This window comes from Lactuca sativa, chromosome 4 (assembly GCF_002870075.4).
Source record: "Lactuca sativa cultivar Salinas chromosome 4, Lsat_Salinas_v11, whole genome shotgun sequence".
NCBI lineage: Eukaryota > Viridiplantae > Streptophyta > Magnoliopsida > Asterales > Asteraceae > Lactuca > Lactuca sativa.
In genome coordinates, this window is record NC_056626.2 from 20,938,382 (window position 1) to 20,958,965 (window position 20,584).

The 20,584-nt window shown below is 33.3% G+C and overlaps 3 protein-coding genes across 5 annotated transcripts; 2 read left to right on the plus strand and 1 right to left on the minus strand.

The window, feature by feature from the left end:
• Positions 1 to 587: 587 nt before the first annotated feature.
• Positions 588 to 1,473, plus strand: LOC128133389 (uncharacterized). Its single transcript, XM_052770789.1, has 2 exons — positions 588 to 651; positions 827 to 1,473. The coding sequence occupies exons 1-2, from the start codon at positions 588 to 590 to the stop codon at positions 1,471 to 1,473; spliced, it is 711 nt and encodes a 236-aa protein (XP_052626749.1).
• A 2,745-nt stretch (positions 1,474 to 4,218) lies between these two features.
• Positions 4,219 to 6,102, plus strand: LOC111915834 (protein TIFY 6A). 2 transcript variants are annotated; one of them, XM_023911471.3, is made up of 5 exons: positions 4,219 to 4,358; positions 4,976 to 5,094; positions 5,191 to 5,356; positions 5,444 to 5,501; positions 5,623 to 6,102. In XM_023911471.3, exons 1-5 carry the CDS (start codon positions 4,307 to 4,309, stop codon positions 5,705 to 5,707), a joined length of 480 nt encoding a protein of 159 aa, XP_023767239.1. In that variant the 5' UTR covers positions 4,219 to 4,306; the 3' UTR covers positions 5,708 to 6,102. The 2 variants fall into 2 exon arrangements, with proteins under 2 accessions (XP_023767239.1, XP_052626129.1); XM_052770169.1 differs by having other exon boundaries at positions 5,444 to 5,506; positions 5,623 to 5,880.
• A 40-nt stretch (positions 6,103 to 6,142) lies between these two features.
• Positions 6,143 to 13,330, minus strand: LOC111915832 (mediator of RNA polymerase II transcription subunit 23). 2 transcript variants are annotated; one of them, XM_042900860.2, is made up of 21 exons: positions 12,925 to 13,330; positions 12,715 to 12,758; positions 12,470 to 12,575; positions 11,594 to 12,379; positions 11,106 to 11,340; positions 10,542 to 10,729; positions 10,206 to 10,413; positions 9,843 to 10,111; positions 9,654 to 9,737; positions 9,490 to 9,584; positions 9,210 to 9,372; positions 8,875 to 9,120; positions 8,618 to 8,788; positions 8,407 to 8,520; positions 8,194 to 8,319; positions 7,951 to 8,102; positions 7,543 to 7,783; positions 6,950 to 7,460; positions 6,691 to 6,872; positions 6,448 to 6,554; positions 6,143 to 6,334 (listed from the first exon to the last, which is right to left on the minus strand). In XM_042900860.2, the coding sequence occupies exons 1-21, from the start codon at positions 13,114 to 13,116 to the stop codon at positions 6,181 to 6,183; spliced, it is 4,374 nt and encodes a 1,457-aa protein (XP_042756794.1). In that variant the 5' UTR covers positions 13,117 to 13,330; the 3' UTR covers positions 6,143 to 6,180. The 2 variants fall into 2 exon arrangements, with proteins under 2 accessions (XP_042756794.1, XP_023767238.1); XM_023911470.2 differs by having other exon boundaries at positions 10,509 to 10,729; positions 12,925 to 13,328.
• Between the last annotated feature and the right edge of the window lie 7,254 nt (positions 13,331 to 20,584).

Below are 20,584 nucleotides of genomic sequence, written 5' to 3' on the forward strand. Positions count from 1 at the left end.
AAAAAATAACTATTAAAAAAAATCATTTACCCTATAAATACCTACCATTTTATAAAAAATTTCACACACTTTCTCTTCTCCTCTCTACATACTTTCAATTATCTTCAAAAAAAATATGGATCCTTTCGACTCGTCCGATGATTTAGATGACGATATTCTCTTTAGGATGATGTATCATTATTACACTATCGACCTACTACAACCAGACCCAGCCCCGCTACTAACAAGACGTGCGATGTTAAACAAAATTTGCGAGGAAGGACACGAATATCTATATCGCAATTACTTTGCGGATAATTGTGTATACGGGGTGAAGGACTTCAAAAGAAGATTTCGTTTGAGTAGAGATGTGTTCTTACAAATCGTCAATGGCTTGGAAAGCCGATATCGCTTCTTTACGATACTTTTATACAAAATAAATTAAAATGTACTACATGTTTCTTTAATTTTACAACATATGCAATATATTTTTAAACTGTAGTTAATTTATGTTTAGGTACGAATTTTTTCAATTAAGATATGATACTAGAGGTAGACGAGGGTTTACAACGTTGCAGAAATGTGCTGCGGCTATTCATTTGATGGCTATGGAGGAGTCACCTGACACCATGGACGACTATATGAGAATGTCTGAAAGAACCGCAAGAGAGAGTTTGTATACATTGTCGAGGGGTGTTGTTGAAACTTTTGGAGACGTGTATTTGCGGGGAACCTTCGTTGCATGATTTGCAAGAATTGTATGTGGCGCATGAAGAATGCCATGGGTTTCCCGAAATGATCGGAAGCATTGATTGCATACACTGAAAATGGAAAAATTGTCTGGTAGCATGGAAAGGGCAATACGCAAGTGGTCATCACGGATCACGTTCGTTGGTTTTAGAGGCTGATGCTTCTCAAGATCTATGGATTTGGCATGCATTTTTTGGGGTTGCGGGTTCTAACAACGACGTCAACGTTCTTGATCAGTCGCTAATATTCGACGATCTTTTGAATGGAAAAACTCTGGATGCTCCTTTCACGGTGAATGGAAACGAATACAAATATGGGTATTACCTTACAAATGGAATATATCCTCAGTATTCCACATTCGTGAAGGCATTTCGCCACCCGGTTGAAGAACGAGACAAATTTTTTAAGAGAAGACAAGAAAGAGCACGTAAGGATGTGGAACGTGCTTTTGGAGTGCTGAAGGTAAAGTGGCATATAGTCGAACATGCAGCACGACCATTGGATTTAGAAACTCTACGATATATCATGTATGTATGTATCATAATGCATAACATGATAGAAGAAGATAAAGGGCAAAATATTGCACACTATATCCCAACGGAACCCAGACACGTTCAGTTTCAACCAGGAACAGCAGATTATTTGCATCGTATTGTTGACATTCAGGACGCAAATAAACACAGACAACTTCGAGAGGACTTAGTGGATTATATCTTCTATGGTAACAATAACGATAACGAATAGCGTTGTATTTTTTTTTTTTTTGAATTTAGATGTTTTTTTTTTGATATTATGTGCACTTTAGTCTCTATGTTAATTTTAATCTTTAAAATTTTTATATGTTATTTATAATTTTTAAACATTATGTTTTATTTATTATGTTATACTTAAAAAATATTTGTCTAAATTTAAAAATAAAAAATAAATTATAAAATAGAAAAAAAATAGTTGGTGTCATAACAAGATACAACATGGTGACCATTTCCCCACTTGGTATTATAACACCATTGATGATGTGGGATGTGATGTGGCACCAAAATGATGTTACATCTGATTACCCACACCTAAACCTAATGCTGTTAGCATTTATCTTGTTTTGTCATAAACGTTTAAAACTCATCAAATCAAAAAAAGACACGTGTTTTTGGGCAGATAGCACGCCACGAATAGTTTATTTTGACATGTGTTGCATTACTTTGATTTTAATACTTCATGCACAAAGGTTCCTTTTTAATGTATTGCACAACTGTCCAAACTTTTTTAATTACTGGTCCCAATCACATTTCACGTTTTTGTTTTCAAACATGGAAATCTTCATTCGAATGCAAGTGGATTCAGGTTTTGGAAATCAAATCATTAATCTATTTTATTAAATTATAAAGAAATTTTCATTAAAGATATTATATTTTAAACTTATCATCTGAAAAATTATTGTACTAATTTCGTTTTCGCTAAAATTATATTTTATAAGAAAAGTTCCAACAATAAACAATGATACTTACAACGCATTAGTAGTCACTATTAAATATCAAACACAAATTTGTCAGTAAACAGTAAAAGTTTTAATTATACTTTTATAAAATAATGTACCATTTAAAGTTTATGATAATTATTATTAGTTAAAAAAAAAACAAATCATAATAATTCTATCTATCACTTTCCAAGACGATCTCGTTTTGATATTTTGGCAGATGGTTTTCTGCGAAAAATGATGGGTCCTATTTGAAAAAAAATTAACATTTTTTTTTCGGATGAATATCCAAGTTTATCGGGGAAGTTTTTCAAAAAAAGAAATCATCTATTTGAAGTTTTTTGTGTTTGAAATATTCAAATATTGCAAAAGAAATCTTAAGATTGTATCTTGACCTATAAAATTAACAAAAATTGGGATTTCTCATCATTTTTCAGACGATTTCTCGGATTGATTTCAAGATTTTGCAAAGGTGATAAACCATTTTTTTGCATGTCAATTAAGCTTTCTTTCACTTTTTCGCAGATAACAGATATTTAAATAGGAAGTAATCTAGAAAATCATGGTTATTTTAGTGGTTAGACTAATTTTTTATTAAATCCTAGAAAATTGTGGATAGATTTATCTTTTGTCAAAAATAAAATAAAATAAACAAATAACAATATCGCGAGATGCAGCTACTTTGTAATAAATTTAGGGTAAATGGTTATTGTGATCATTGTAAGCTACGAGGTTTTTTTTTAATCAATTTAATTGATACTTATTAACCTTTTGTAAAATATAGTACAATTTTGTAGCTTTTGTTGCCTGTTGGATTTAAATACATCTGATGTGACTGTAAAAAGAAATTAACCGGCCCGCAAATCCAGTGACGGGTCTCATGGGCAACCGACAGATGATTGGTTGTTTTTTTTAGTGGGCGTGAGTTTTACGTTTAAAAATGGCGCGCACGTGAATTGTTACCGGCGTAGCCAGTCATTGCTCCTTCGGTAATCTCTTATGTCGTTGACTTAATAATTTTCTTTTTTACAAGTTTTAGTAAATTTTCTTGTTTGTAAAATTTATCTAAATATGCATATTTGTAATAATCACAAGAATATTGGTTTTCAATGGTTATCATTAAATCTTCAAACATTTTAGAGTAAATTACAGGAATTGTGCATATGGTTTGGGATAGCTCGCACATTTGATCTTTAATTTTTTTAACTCGGAAGGTTCATATTGTTTATTGTTTGTTGCGCGTTCAGTCCTTGTCTGACAAAAAAAACTATTCTAGTTTTGATTTTAGATTTTATTTCTAGTTTGAATGGATTCAATATGGTTTTTATTTTTCAATGTCAGAGATGGATAGATGGTGGTAGTTTCTTCCGGTGCTATTTTACTCCAACAAGAGAAGAAACTAGATGAAGGATTAGAATGGATTAAAGGGCAGTGTGTAATTTTTTAGATTAATCATAAATTTATAATAATAAATTAAAAAAGAAATACATAAATAACAAAATTAATTAAAAAAAATAAATGAATAAGGACACAATAATCTTTTAAATTAGAGATAAAGCACGCAACAAAAACAAACAGTATAGACCTTCCGAATTAAAAAAAAAAAATTAGACCAAACATGCAAGTTACCAAACCATAAGGATTGTTTGTGTAATTTTTTATATTAGATATTCCACTAACCCATAATGAAGTTACTTATGTGATTTTATTGTTATATAAAGTAAAATAAATAAAAATCATAATATAATAGATATTGAAATTTTTCTGTAACAATAAGATATTCCCCAGGTGCAAAAAGGTAAAAGGACCTTGCCACTACAGTTATAAATAAAAACTTATGATTAGTTTTAAAAGGAAGGATAAGAAAGAAAATGATATAGTATTTATTTAGGGAAGTGATATAAACATGCTATTTTCTATTTAATGTAATCAACGGCTGCGATATTTTTCCATAGAACAAGCAGGACTAAAAAACCCTCTCCCTCTCACTCTAAATTTCGCTGCACTTCCAAATCTCTCTCTCTCTCTCTCTCTCATCTTCTTTTCTTTTTTTTAAAACTTTGTGAAGATATTTTTGGGTTTTAAATCTTGGAATTTGAGGTGAAAATGGAGAGGGATTTCATGGGTTTGAATTCTAAGGAAGAAGCCATTGAAGCAGGTACATCTTTCCAGTAATATCCATTTTTACTTTTATTATTTGTGGTTTATCAAAGTATTAAAGCTTCAATTTTCGTGGGGTTTTTATTTTCTTAAAATATCATGTTATACGTTTGTGTATTGGGATTTTGGTGGTTTAATTCATGATGGGTATTTTATATAAAAAAAAAATTAAAAAAAATAAAAAAAAAATCAAGTTTTGACCCATTGTTTGATAATTTTTAATCTTTATTGCTTAACTGAGTTTATGGTGCTTATGAGTGGTTTTATGAAGCTATCACATGTGTTGACTTAATTCTGAACCTTTTAATTGTTAGTATTTTGGATATAACAAGAAGTATGTTTGCTAATGGAGTTTGAAGGTTTATTTTTTAATTTACGTGATTCAGAACTTCAGAAATGCCTTCATCAAAACAAGTTTGAATTTTTTTTATTTTTTATTTTTTATTTTTTTTTTTCTAAATCCTTTTCTTCTCTCAAAGTTCTGTTTATATTTTTTTAAATAATGAAATTGTTATTGCGATTTTCTGTGCGTATTTGTTTAAGTTACTACTTTTAGATTAATTTTAACAATTAAAAATTATATCCAATTAGTATCATTTACTTAAAAACTTATAGGTGATAGTAGGCGGACTGGAAATCATTCTGGTGTACAAGTACAACAACGTAGTCCGGTTCAGTTAACCATCTTTTACAAGGGTACTGTGAACGTGTACGATGATATGTCCCCTGAAAAGGTTCAATCACTCAAATCAATTTATTTCTTGTTACTAATTTTAAATATTTCAACCAAAACAAAACCCTAAAATCTTGTTTTTTTTTCATTTGTCTAGGCACAAGCCATAATGTTATTAGCCGGAAACGGGGTCCACGTGAGTCAACCAATGACCACCGCCCCCTCGAGCCCAGTGTCGATCAGTCCATCGACTGGCACAGGCTCAAGGGCAGCAATGGATGCTACAAAAGCCATGAGCTCGCTTCGACGAGTCATGCAGTCAGGTATTTAAATCAAAGTTATTAGTAAGTCAGTCTTACAGTCTTACACTGAGATTAACACTGACACTGATAATGACTTTGTCCATGCAGCGGTTCCCCAGATGAGGGGAGCATCTTTGGCTCGGTTTCTTGAGAAGCGAAAGGAAAGGTATGGTATGATTTGTGTATTTTGTTTGCTTAATTAATTGATTGTTTGGCCTCAAAAGTCATATTGGAAAAACTAATGACAAGATTTTTTTTTGTATATGTTTTGTACTTTTTTTATATAGAGTGATGGCTTCAGCACCTTATAACCTTGGTAAAAGTACATTACCTGGATCAAGTAGCAGAATGAATAAAGATGATAAGAAGTAAACATTACATATTTTTTGGAGTAATTCAGAGCATGTTTTTAAGCTCGATCCTGTTCCTCTTCCCAGTAGAAATTGTAACTGTATGTTGTAAAGCTTCAGGTGTTACAAGGACAAGTTTTATGTTCTTAATTCTATTTTGTAGTTTATATGTGTAATAAAAGGAAAGTTTCAACATTTACTAAACTACATAAGTTTTTTTTTGGCAATTTGACTGTTTATAACTAACTTGGTGCCTTTTATATTATTTCTGTTTATATGAAAACTTCAGTTATCTCAAAAACACATTACTCAGTCCATCTATACAGACTCTATAAGCTATATATATATATATATATATATATATATATATATATATATATATATATATATATATATATATATATATATATATATATATATATATATTCAGAAAGCATGTAATGTAAGTAAAAAGAAGTAAAACCTGAAACTCGAAGAGGGATTTTTGAGAAGAATTTACAAAATATCAGTTTTTAAGTGAGAAAGAAGATGCTGCAAATCTGAACGCATGTTCTCAATGGCTCTTCCACATAAACTCAATACATCTGCTTTTGGTTTAGAATTCGTCTGTACAGGTCCCCCCTCACCTTCATAATGCACCACATGCTGACTGTAATCAAAATTATAAATAAATAAAATCAGAGTTTTATAAATTTGTTACCCAGATAAGATAGTATATAAAGTTACTCATTTGATTATATGATTAAATAAGCGTATTCTTACAGGAAGTCTATAAGATCAGTTATATCTGATGCTTCAACAGGATTTGATGGCTGCTGACTATTCTTCCCAAACACATCCACCATCATGCTCAAAAGCAGTTCCAAAGTCTGGAAATTTAATTAAAAAACATAATGACTCAAAATAGCAATCTACTTTCATTTATTTGTTTATTTGTTTAAAACATAATGAGTCCAAAATCAAAGTAGAATGTCTTAATAAGAAAAAAGTTTGAAAGTAGAATACCTTAACAAACAGAGTGTGAGCATTTGCTAATCTTGGCAACAAAGGACCAATTATACGAAAAGCTATTTTCAGCACTCCAACAGAAGAAACAGGTCTTAATTGGTTCACAAGAAGATGTGTTTTCTCCAGCCATTCATGTGGAAGATTACTGAAGAACGCATGAAGCAATGCCACCATATTTCCTATCATTATTACACACCAAAAAGACTAAATCACCCCATGAAGGATTCAAAAGAAACCATAATTTTGTAAAACCTACCAAGGGCAGTTGAGGTATTTTCTTCACATGCCCATGTTGGATCCAACAAAACATAGCCATAACCATTGCAATGCCACGAACTCTCCTTAATCACATGTGCCACCTCAGCAAAAAGCGGTGTATGAAACTCAACAGGAAGCTGAGCTAAAAGAAGCCCACATGCTTGAATCATCAAACAAGATGATTGATTAAATTTTGGTTGAAAGTGGGAGGAAATAATAATCTGTACAAATGATGAGATAATTTGTGTTGGGGTTATGGGGAGAGATAGAATTTCTATAACTGTGGTTTCGAGAATGAGTTGTGTATGTGTCCCGGGATCTTGAATTTGATAGAATGGTTTTTGGTTTTGGGGTTTGAAAGTTGATTCTGATTGGTTAGTTTTATCAGATAATAAAGGTGGGATAACATTATTTACAAGATTTGTTAAAAGAGAAGTGAAGTACTCCAATGGTGGAGATATGTTATTTGATGAATTCACATGTTGAGGAAATGACTCAGAGAATGGTGTCTGTAAAACATAAAAAGTAGTTATATGGTTAGTGAAGATGTAAGGAAAAAAAAAAAGTGAAAATATATGTTCTTTTTTTTACCTTTTTTATATCTAATATGCTTAGTATACGGAAAATGAGGTTTTGGGGAAGATGGGGGTAGAAATATGAAAGTATGTCACGAACAAATGTGAAATTTAAAGGGTAGAAATGAAGGAAAGATGAATGGAATTGAAGGAGACGATCTGCTAAATCTGTAAGATTGTTTTCGATAAGTCTATAAATAATTAATGGGAATACAGGAAGTAAACGTGCTGCCATGTCATCGAAATATGTTGGAGACCTGTAAAAAGTGTAACATAATGTTTATTAATGTAACATAATGTCTATAATTTAGGCTAACTAACAATTAACTCATGGTGTTTTACCAACAGAAAAGAACAAAAAAAAAAAAAAAAAAAAAAAAAAAAATGTGTCTTTACACTGATTTTGGGTTTAGTAACACATCACCTTTCCTTCCATGACAAATGATTGCCAAGAGCTTTCTGTAATTCATTACGATTAAATATTCCAGTTTGAAGCCAATGCTCGGGGCTGCTTCCACAATTAGCAACATAAAAGTTTATTCTTTGTTGAAGCTCTTGTCTTTCAAGTAAATTAACCTTAAAAAAATATATAATTAGTTATCTGACATTAAAAATCATTAACAAATGTAAAATGATTTGAAAAGATTATACATCTTGAAGAGCATACCACAATAGGCAATGCATGGGGATCATCATCACGATCAATCAGTGCAAGAAGTAAAACATCTGGAGGCAGCAACTCGTGTTTCCAAATAAAATGTGCAAGATTTCCACACACATTTGATATAACATCCTACAAATTTGAAACCAAACTGAGGCATTATATTATGACTATTAGAGGCCAATTAATTGGAAAAAAAATCAAAAAGAATTATAAAACCTGCAAGGAATGTCCATGCTTTATTTCCAAGTGAATATTACACAAAAGGACATCCACCAGAGTGTACACATTTGCAGTCACTTCCTCAGGGGAAAATTCTCCAAGCACGCGTCCCTGTAGTCAAAGGAGAGAGGTTTGACTTGTACTAAAAAAAAAAAATGTTGGCAGAAAGTATAAAGTAAAAGTGGACAGGTGTTTTGTTTTATTTTACCAGGTTTGCACTGTTAATATTCTCAGGGTGTCCACGCATTAGTACCCATGCACCAGCACATAGATATTGTTTGTGTTGAGGAAAACTATGACTTATATAAGTCATGACATAAGTTGGATCATCCGGTGGTGATAGCAGCTGTGTACATTGATGGATAACTGTTGCTTCTGCCTGTAAAAATTACAAAAATACCCTTACTACTATCTAAAGTTCTAAACACATCAATGATATCTTCATATAGCCAAATAGAAAGTAACCTGTTTCCATGCTTGGATTGCAAGGCCTCTCTTGTCCACCCTCCCAATCAAGGCCTCACGTAGGACACCTGGAAAGTAACATAAGGTCTTGTCTGACCATGTGTGTTGACTATTGGTCAAAATCTGTTCCAACATTGTTGGAAGATATAGAAGGTGGTCCACGTCAGCAATTCCACGTGTTTTAATAATAATAGCAAGATTCGTTACAGCTACACGGTTCAATGTTTCGGTCAACTCAGAAGCTCCCTGCAAAAGATTTTTAAATGAAGATGGTTGATATTACTGAAAAATGAAAAAAATATATATACTTGAAAAGACAAACATGCCCCTAGTACCTTCCCTTCCTTCCTCACGAAGAAAAATTCTCTTAATGACATAATGAGATTCATGCATAAGTTCTCAGCCAATCGAAACACTCGATGATCTCCACGTTTTCCTTTTAGTGTAGACAGAATTTTGGTGATGTCATACATCAATGGCTTGCTCTTTCCTTGGTATCTATAATTGTACTAATAATATTAAATAGAGAAAATTGGTAATAAAAATAATAATAATAATAATAAAGTATGTTGTCGATATTGATTAAAAAAAAAAAAAAGCATAAGTCTGAATTACCTGTACAATGAAAATAACCGGTAGTTGAGTATTTCAAGCACTAGAAGTGTGGCTGGAGGCTTATTTAAAGTTTCAGGATTCCTCTGAAGCAAATGCTGCAAAATTTAAGACAAATTTGAATAAAAACTAATATCTTAGAAAAGCAATAAAAGAGAAGAACTTACACTTAAATGTGAACGAAACAACGAATGAGGGTAAATAAGAAGCAACCTACAATATGTTTCCACCATGGCAATATTAGGTGCATGCTGCAATAAAATGTCATAAATTAAATATCAGAAAAACATATGTTCAATTCAATCATAAATTCATAATCATAGTATGTTTGCAAAAAGTCATACAGATTAGATTACCTGTCCAAAAAACATAACATCTTCCATCTGTAAAGCCAGTTTCAGACACAAATTAATTGAAAATCCTGACATTAGTGACACTGGGACAGGATTAACCTCCCTCATGACTGTAATTTTCTCATTATTTTGACCTGGTAATTCTGCATGTCCAGCAGAAGTCAACCAAGTCAACACCATCTCACAAGCAGGCTGTGCCATGGTGTTAGATACAACCCAAAACATCCCAATGGATCTGTCATCCAAATTCATATAATCCATCATATGATCCCCTGGAAGGAAAGGGTAAAATCGTCAGAAAAAAAAATCAGCCATGTGGCGAAATGAACCTAGTGATGTGCAACTTGTATATACGATATGGTGTACCTTTACTTACTTGCCTCCACCATTCATCTATTTGCTTTCCTTTAAGAAGTTGGTTACTATTTAAATATTCTCTTGTTGATGAATTGAGTGACCATACTCGAAGGGTTTGACAACTGGTTATAAAGTCAAGAAGGGTATTTTGGGGATTATTAGAATCCGAGGGTCTGGCTTCTTTATGGAATGACAAAACCTTTTTGGTTGTCTCCACCTACAAATATATATACTATACATGTTTAAGTATATGTTATGTATTAATTGACCATCATAAAAGATTGAATAATGGAAAAAGAAAAACAATTTTACTCTTCTTGAGTCTGTGCTTAAAGTGGTCATTACAAGCTCAATACGTATAATTTGTGCAAGTAGCCACGTGACATGATTTGTCTTGAGAATTTCTTGATTATATTCTTTGGTTATGCATAAAATTAACTTGTCCAAGAAATCAACAAAATCAATGCAACCACTTTTCATGAGAAGGAAAAAGATATCTGAATAGATAAGCCACTCCTGCCAACAATTTACATCTGCAACATGGAAAAGAGAAGTCAATTGCTTTTCTCGTTGAACTCCAACTCCAACATAATGTTGAACAAGTTGTTTAAATAACTAAAAAAAAGGATTTTTGGTCATTTATCACATTCTCAGCTCCATAAGCTTAAAAAAGGGTTGTAGGTGCGATTTTGTTCATCTTTGAGCTTTGAAGATAAATTATTGAAGAATATAAGATATAATTATTAAGTATCATCTCATATCAAGGTATAATCTTCTATTTACCTTATTGAAAAGGTTGGAAATGCAATTAGGGTTTAGAAATTGGGGTATTGGGCATGTAAAAAGATGGAATGATTGTATTAGGAACCCATATGCATGTCAAATCATGTCATGAGTTTATAAGCTTACCTGAATTTGTAAGCTTCAAGAGTTCAACAATCCTATCAATGGTTGCCTCACAAATCATGTCAGAACTAAAGACAGCACCTGCTATTGATCCTTGTGGCTGTGGTCGGTGACAAGGTGCCACCAGAAGCACACGCCGCCACCAATCAGGTGATGGAGCATTACGAAGGGCGTGCCTAATACATCGCATAGCTCTCTCCCAATCAACACTTCCTCTCTGAATTGAAAAAGCAATATCCTACATACATACACATGATCATTCAAGATGTTCATTCTAGGATAATACATCATTTTCAATCTTGTTATGTCATTAAGCCAAATGTTTGAAAAAACTCTAAAACTCTTAATCTGTTGAATCTCAAGGGACAGTTTCATACTCTACGTATAAGTGGAGGTACCAGAATATTAGATCATTGAAATGTTCTTAATAATATCTTTTCAGAGGAATATATTTCACAATGAAAGATTTGGGAGAAGTTGCATATGCTTACCTCCCCATGCAATGGCTCTCCAAGAACACTTGGATATGTAATAGGTGAGTATCTTGGATGTGGGACTGATTCACCAATCATGTTAATTGCAGCTTGAGACAAAAGGCGTTGACTTCCAAATGTAGGGCAATGAAGATGTTGATCTAACATTAACATGTACATGGCCATCATATCTCGTCTCCTATGAACCTCCAAAATGAGTGTAAATAGTGATTTGTTATCAGGTAAGTTTTCTATAAACTGTAGTCCACTTCGCAATAGTTCATAGAAGGGGACGTGGCATTTCTTTTCATCAACCAACATCCAAACCACATCTAAACACTTTTGTAGCCATTCAAATAAGGCCTTATGATCCAAGTTTACCAGCCACTTCATCATGTGGTAGAAAATATCAGCATATGTACTTGGCTTTAAGTTGGCTTCCATGGCAAAAATAATCATCTCACAAGATAACTTACGCAGACTGCTAATAGGGGAATCTTTTATTGATGATTTGACAGGAGACAAAGCTGTACAAGATGTTTCATTTGCTGATTGAGATGGAGATCCAATTCCATGAACTGAAATCAAAGATGACTCCGGATTTGGAGACTCAATATGAGACATTTCTGCAGATGTGACTGAAGAAAGAAGAGACGGTAGAAAAGAATCCCAATATATATACCCAATACTGTACAAACTACGCAAAGCAAAAAGAAGAAACTCTGATCTTGGTGCATGACCACTACACTGGATAATCATAGATACAAACACAGACTCCAACACAGCACGCAGTTGTTCTTGGCCCTGGAAAGATAAACCATAAACAACCACAGTTTAGACAGTATAAGATAAATTAGATGCTAATGAAAATGCTTTCTGTAGTTAGAAACCTACAGGAAACTGACTCTGAAGTTGCTCAAAGTCTAAAAGAAACTGTCCATCGCACGGAGGAATGTGAATGTCTCTATTGAGGGCAATAACTCGCTTTTGTGTCTTGTTCCTGTAGTTGATTTTCATAAATAGTGAACATTTATCACAAATCATCAATGTGCTACAATAAATTACTTCTAGCTTTATCGCAATCCTCTGTTCTTCAAATGCAAACAAAAAACAGAAAGATGAGCGGCGTATTGACTTACGGAGGTTCTCGGATCGAATCGTCTGACTTATGGCGGCCATTTCTCTGCAAAGATTATAATTGATTGACAGACGAAAATCAAAATGCGTAGATGAAAGCATAGACGAAAACGTGAGAAAAAGACTATTCTAAAGCGAATGAACATTTTCCTTCGTGAATTGCGAAGTCGAACGGTCGTTTGATACTTTGATTTATAAAAAATAAAACGTACACCGAGATAGAGGTTGAATAGGTCGATGATGGCGGGTTTGGCCGGGTGAAACTGGATAGCTCTCGAAGCAGCAGACCGATGGTGGCTTTGATCACCCGTGTCCGACGGGTTTGGTGATTGAGCGGAGGTGGTGGTAGTTAACGGGATACCACCGCCGTTGCCGCCAACACTAGTTGTCGGAGTTCTGAACATTCTACTACCAATTAAAAACTATTGGACTACTTCGTGGTCGCCGTCGCCGTCGCCGTCGACATTCATTCCCACATTCGATTGCATCGAATTGGCAAAGGGTTTTGGATTTTCATTGGCGACTGTTGTAGTCTTCATCACGTCTCTATGGATTTTGTTATGCCCAGCTTATTATTTTTTTCATTTTTAGAAAATGAAGTTTTTCATAGAAGCAATATATCTTTAATATTTTATCAAAATTATTCTATTATTTTTTTCTTAAAAATCATTTATATTTATAATGTTTTTCTCATCAAAAAACAAAAACAAAAACAAAAAAACAAAAAACAATTCTTTATCAAGTTGAAATCTAAAATATCCCAAAAAATAAGATAGTTTTATATTTTGAGTTTTATTAGCTTGTTATCTTTTATAAAACGAAAAATAATCTATAAGCTAGTTTTTAAAATAATTAAGTTTTGACTTAAAGGACTATCAAACTCTCAAAAATAAAAAAATAAAAAATAAAAAAAAACTTTATTTCATTAAGCTAATTTTAGATCTTAAAGTATGAATTTTTTGGTTTTGGTGATTCCGACCTCATACACCTAACATGTTTCCTTCCTATGTGGCCTAAATGGGGTAATAAAATGACTTAATTTAACCATTAAACTTTTGATCATATTAAATTATACTCAAAATTCTTAAACTTTTTAATTTTTTAAAACTTTGTTTTTTATTAAAACTAACCTCAATTTGAAGTTTTTTTATTTATTCTATTTTTTAATTCGGGAATATAGATATTTGGTTCTTTCAGGAATATAGATATATGATTCATTCTGAAATAGAGATTTGTGATTCCTTCGAAAATAAAGATATGTAAGTCCTTCTGGAAAGTAAGTATGTGTTTAATGAGAAGAGATAGGAGATAGAGATAATATTAAGAGTTAAATATAAAAAGACAATGAGAAGAGATAGAGATAGAGATAATGAGAAGAGTTAGAGATAAAGAGATAATGATAAGAGGTAGAGAGAATGAGAATGAGAAGAGTTAGACATAAGGAGATAATGAAAAGAGATAATATTAAGAGTTAGAGATAGCAAGATAACGAGAATAAATAAAGATATAGAGGATTATAAGAATTAGAGATAAAGAGATAATAATAAAATATATAAATAGAGAATAAGAAGAATTACAGATAGCGATATAATGAGAAGAGATATAGATAATGAGAATGAGAATGAGAAGAGTTAGAGAAAGAGAAATAATGAGAAAAGATAAAGATAGAAAGAATAAAAAGAGTTTGAGAAAAGATAGAGATACAAAGATAGATAATGACGTATATAGAGAGGAAGAAAACAAGTCAGAAAGAGTAGTGGAGTCATGAGAATCATTTTAATCTGTAAGGGGTATACGTAGTGGCTCCATGAGCGATCATTGGAATCCGTGAGGGATTATAGAAAAGAAATGTTGCCAAAGGATTCACGGGGGATCAAAGTAAGGGGCCTGAGTTTGGATGATTGTACACCGGTAAGGTTAGAACTATGATGTCACTTTACATGATAAACATAATTATTTTATGTGACTAGACCATTTAGATATTAATGAGAAAATAAAATGGAAGAGCATGAGAAGACGAGAATAAAGTGTTTTATAGCTCACCAGAAAGTGTTGTCTAATGTTTATAGTTTGTCATGTGTTGTAGGTTCAGGTAGTAGTCAGAGTACGAGAGGGGACAATAGCACCAAGGACATGGACTAGATGTATATTTTATTTGGTATATACTTGTTGCTTTAAATCATGGTTAAGATATGTTCAAAACCCGAATGTATTATGGGATGTAAAAAGTTTTTAAAACTCTGGATTTTTTGAAAGTTTATAGTAAAACTCTGATAAACCCCAAAATATTTTATTAAGAAAAGTCGGGTCATTACAGCAGTATTCAGAAGAAGAAGTATTGTAGCTTAGTCAATTATTGTCGTAACGCGAATGTTATGCACATTAGATGAAGACACATCGTTTCAACTTGGCAAGAAAGATAAAACACAATTGTTAAGCACATATTTGCTAGCATGATTTGGATTTGTTGAACTGATTGTTTCATGGTAGAAAAATAAAAGAAACTTTATAGTTTTTGGGTGAATTTCGTCTATCTCTTTATAAATTTTCATAATTACGTTTATATATTTGTAAAACCTTAAATTACATGTATATCGTATAAAACCAATAAACTCACATATATACCGAATACTTAATTTAATTGTCATTAATCTATTTAAAATTTTAAGAATCATCTTTAAATTAGGTTATAACTAAATTACTAAAATACCCATTTGCAATCTTTCTCATAATAGATCTCCTTACTCTAATATGGTTATTCACAACCTAATTATTTTTTGTTCTACATTATGCATAATCGGTTAACAAAACTTGACGATTATATATTCATAATCGTTTGCTAAATAATATATTTCATCTCCTACAAGGCTACAACCGATTTAAGAGACCTCTGATGATTCTCATATAACGATTTTGTTATGAAATGGATAGGTAATGGTGGTTTTGCAATTCCAAATAGGTGAATTCAATCAACCATAATTCTATTATCGACTGACATGTTGGAAGTAGATATCAATGTCGACAATATATTTTGGTTGATGAATGTGTTTAGATTCATGGAAGTTCCATGTCGGATTTTGAATTTGGGACTCAAACTCATTTCAATCCGTTGATATTATTGGGCAAGTTCATGAAGAAGATATAAACCATAATTGATTAGTTGCATCTAATTTCAATCATTATGTTTAGGATTGTTGGATATGTGTATTATTGTTACAAATTAATTAATTTTTTAAATAATAAAATCAATTTAAAGTGTAACGACCCGAATTTATATCCGCCATCGTTGTTAGTGTCCCATTAAGTCTTATTTTTAAACTAACATTTTCAATTGTTTAAATTTATCTTTGGAGGGCGAAAGCATAATAAAATGAACCTTATCATGTATATGGGTCTAGGAGTCATTTTGTGATACTTTGAGGGCCAATAATGAAAGTTATGATGTATTTAAGTAACCCCTAACCCTAAATACGAGAATAAACCCTAATTGACAGCCTCCACACTACTTTGAAGTGAGTTCTTGAGTATAGGGCTTGCAATTCTTGACACGACCCGCGACACGACACGAAATAAATGAGTTTGGGTTGAGTTTTTCAACCCGCCAACCCGTTTATTAAACGGGTCATATATGGGTTTCTCAAAAAATAAACGGGTTGACTCGCCAAAACGTTTATATTTTTAATAAAAAAATTAATTTATTTTTAAATGTATTTATGTGTCAAGTATTATTATTTAATAAGTCTTATATAATATATTCCATTGATTCATAGACCATTTTACTGTTTTGAAATTTTGACTCGTGGTGGATGGCCTAAGGTCATAAGACATAACCTGTAAGGCTAATTCTGTAACCATTTTGCCCATTTGCCCTAAATAATAATCTCAAAATCAAATCGCGTATGAGCGTATCTCCCTCTTCCAGACTTCCAATCTCCCACATTCTCACTCTCCCCTATGTTACTATGTGATTGAAATCAAGTATCGATATGGTGTTGGTGAATTGACTTTGTTTTTTGGGAGAAAAAAATGGGAATTGTGGCTATTACTTTAGCACTTGAATTATCTATGTTTATTTTAATGTTTAGTTTGAACATGTTTCTATGAATGTTTTTAATCTTCATTTGGATGTTTAAGACTTAAGTATCTAAAATTTCGATATGTTTGCATCAACCATCAAGAATTTATTCATGTTTAATTGTCAATTTTATTTATGGAATCTAACCCACGAACCCGCCAACCTGTGAACCCGTATAAATAAATGGGTTGGCGGGTCATATATGGGTTTATGTTCCAAACCCGCCAACCCGTGACCTGTATATTTAAATGGGTCGTGTTTGGGTTAGTATATTTTGACTCGCTAACCCGACAACCCGCGACACGCCAACCTGAATACGACACGATTGTCAGGCCTACTTGAGAACATTTCCTTTCTTGACGTGGTGGTGGAAATATAAGAATTTGTGGTGGTGATTTTAGTGCTTTCAATTGAGATACTTTTTTATTGGGTTCAAGACTTCTTCCTTATTTCTTCTCCTAGAAATTCGTCCCATTTCAGATGTATAAATGAATTTCTTACCATCCATCTCTATTTTTCGAGTCCTTGTCTTAATCGTTGATGTTTGTCAAAGTTAGAAATCTGGACAAAATTGTTGATCTGTTTTGCGAGGGATATAGGGCTCGATCTGGTCCGAATTAGACAATGCCCTAGAGAGATAAAATTGTATGAAATCGAGTCTAGTTTCCAGAAAGTCTGATAACACCCTTTTAAAGTTGTATATTCTGTTTTATGCTCAAAACACTGAGCATGGGTCGGGCTGTGAAACTTCAAAATATGAAACTTAGAATATGTTTTCTATTTTGATTGCTTGTTTTTATGTGTGGAGATCAATTGCTTCCTATTCTCTATCCTTGATCATGATGCTTTCTACTCTTGATTCTTGTTTTTATGTGTGGTTAATTTTTCAATCTTAATGAGTGTGTTTTGGTGATTTAATGGCAGCCAAAATATGTTCATGAACACTCTCAAAAGGATTATTAATCAAATCCATGAAATGCTCAAAGTTTTGGAATCATTTCCTTCTTTGTTGTTGCTAAAATTCATGTTGATTTCTATTTCAATTATAGTGAGTATTTTTTTCTGTAAAGACCATGTTTTGAACCATTGTTGGGCGTGTCAAACCCAACAAATAAGGGGGTATGATATACTCCTAAGAACACTACTATATTGCACTAAAAGGTAGTACAAGGCAAGTAGGGTCGATCCACAGAGACACGGGACAATCGGTCTAATACCTCTTTGCGCAAGGTATTTGTTCACAAAAGATTAAAGAAGGGGGGTTTTGAATGCAATGATTAAACAAACAAATTAAAAACACAAGTAACCAGCTAAATGAGTGAATTAAATTCATAATTTGTAAGGGCTCCAATTTCATGTATGACAACTTAGCAGTTGTGATTCAAAGATGACACAATATTCGTTCAGTTCTATCTAAGTTGGTACTTGAAAGTGTTAACAAGCTCTAACACTTCCCATTCACCACATTAATTAACCAAAACAAGCTCTTTGATTAACCCTAACCTTACTAACATAATCTAAACAAGCTATTAGAATCAGATTAAAAGATTACATGAAGCTTTATGTGAATGTTCCCAACAACATCCAATACTCCTCACAAGCTTGGGAGTGTAAAAGTGTATGAATAAGATTTACACTAAATTCATTCAATAGAGATCAATTTAATGTTTGTTACTTGTTCAATTTCACAAAACAATTACGGATTTTGTAAAAGAGATAACTTGAATGACCTAACCCTAATTCAAATGGCCAATAAGAATCACAATTAGAATCAAACATTCGATTAAAGCTAAATCAAATTCACTAGATAAAAATTAAGAACAAACATCAGGTTGTATGATTGAAGTCACTACCAAGAAGTCAAAACATGAAATTGGAGAAACTAGGGTCCTAGCCACACATGGCTATAACAAGATCACAAGTTTAAAAGATGGAAATAATGTGCAGTTACAACTTACAAATACTAGAAATAATGGTTCCAAATGATTATTGATCAAACCCTTGCAAAAACCTTCGAAACCCCTTCTCAAAATGTGCTCTGATATGTTGTGTGTCCCCCTAAATGACCCAAATCCCGAGATATGAAAAATAGGAAAAATCGAGCACGACCCGTTTCAAAATAGAGTAAATCAACACGGGTCGTGTTGAATGAAAAATGGTCTTCAATCCTCGATTCCAAATCCGAAGTTCGATGTTCAAAACTGCTCAGCAAGGCCAACACGTCCCGTGTCAAATTAGGGTAAACTGACACGGGTCGTGTTCAGTTAAGTCAACATCTCCCAATCTGGTCAACACGGCTCGTGTCCATTCTATAGTGTAAATCCAACACGGATCGTGTACTCCTCTGACTCCGAATCCAAACTTGATTTTTCCAACTTTTATGTTCTTCGCCCGATCATCCCGAAATCTTCACCAATGCTTCCCGGCACCTCCCAAAGCACGTTCCAACCTCCAGTTTACCTGAAAAAGACATGAAAGTGTGCAAATAAGGTTGTTCTAGAGACTAACATGTTGGAGCATGGAAATGCTATACAAATAATGAATGATAGTTAGGCTGTATTTTCCTTTTATTGTATTTTATGGTGTAAATACTCTCCCTCCTATATAAAGGGAGAGTTGGTCATTTCTTACTTTAGCTAGCTCACTTTTTCTTAGTTAGTGATTACTTTTACTTTCTTATAATGTAATCTAGAGAGAGAGAAAGTGGTGGGTTCTCCCACCCATGGAGAGTTTCTCTCCCACCATGTTCTTCATTCATGAATATTATTATTCTCTCTTTGTTCTTAGCTTTCTTGCATGAACTCATAATATGTTCTTCGTGTTCATACTTACAAAAACACGATTAATCTCGAGATATCTTACTTCCGCATCCACCGTTCATTATAAAAATGTGTTGGGTCAAAATATGGTTTATACTTTGCTTTTCTGGGCAATTATATTTTTCTGTAATATTTTTGGAGTTTACGGTTGAGTTTACGGCCGTAAACCCATTTACGGCCCATGTTATCTGGCCCATGTGCTCCAAGTATAAATATAGGTGTTAGGGTGAGGAGTAGAGATTGAAAAACCCTAGAGATTATATGGCCAAGAGAGAGAGAGAGGAAGAGAGAGCATATTGTGTGAAAGAATCTATTGTAAGGAATTTCATTCATATCATTAATACAATCAAGATTCTTAATATTCTTCTTCTCCTTCTCTTCTTATTGTGATCTGGCATCATCCGTTTGATTGAGATTCCGCACCATCAAACGGATCTGACTGATACATAGGCAAATTAGGGACTTACAATTGGTATCAGAGCCAAGTTGTATCAGTCAATTTTGTCAGATTTGGAGCATTATTTGATCTTATTTTCGAAATATTATTGCGTTTTTGGATAGATCTCTGAAAAGTAAGGGGGTTTGTTCTTTTTTGTTTTTCATAAAAAATGGTTTTTGATCAAGTTTTGGAGCTTCAAAGTCGAAAAATCGGTGTTTTTGATCGGAGTTTGCGGCCGGCGGCTAGGGTTTCGGAGTTCACGGCCGGAGCTTACTGCCGGAAATAGTTCACGGCCGGAGTTTGCGGCCGGAAACTGTTCACGGTCGCCGGAGGTTTGCGGCCGGATTTTGCGGCCTCGGCTCGGAATTTGCGGCTCGGCTCAGTGGCCGGGAGTTTGCGGCTGAAAACTGTTCACGGTCGCCGGAGGCTTGCGGCCTCGGCTCGGCTTGGATCACGGCTCGGAATTTGCGGCTCGGCTCAGTGGCCGGCTAAGCAGCAGCTCGCATAAGTGCTTCAATAAAAAAAAAGGGGGCGCAATT

Bases quoted from the DNA above. Each gene is read 5' to 3' on its own strand.
- LOC128133389 (XM_052770789.1), top strand. From the start codon at position 588: ATGGAGGAGTCACCTGACACCATGGACGACTATATGAGAATGTCTGAA. The intron at 652-826 runs GTTTGTATACAT...ATTGTCTGGTAG, and splicing joins TGAAAGAACCGCAAGAGAGA to CATGGAAAGGGCAATACGCA.
- LOC111915832 (XM_023911470.2), bottom strand. From the start codon at position 13,116: ATGTTCAGAACTCCGACAACTAGTGTTGGCGGCAACGGCGGTGGTATC. The intron at 11,341-11,593 runs GTAAGCATATGC...GTATGTATGTAG, and splicing joins GAGAGCCATTGCATGGGGAG to GATATTGCTTTTTCAATTCA. The intron at 6,555-6,690 runs GTATTCTACTTT...TTAAATTTCCAG, and splicing joins CTCACACTCTGTTTGTTAAG to ACTTTGGAACTGCTTTTGAG.
- LOC111915834 (XM_023911471.3), top strand. From the start codon at position 4,307: ATGGAGAGGGATTTCATGGGTTTGAATTCTAAGGAAGAAGCCATTGAA. The intron at 4,359-4,975 runs GTACATCTTTCC...AAAAACTTATAG, and splicing joins GGAAGAAGCCATTGAAGCAG to GTGATAGTAGGCGGACTGGA. The intron at 5,502-5,622 runs GTATGGTATGAT...TTTTTTATATAG, and splicing joins CTTGAGAAGCGAAAGGAAAG to AGTGATGGCTTCAGCACCTT.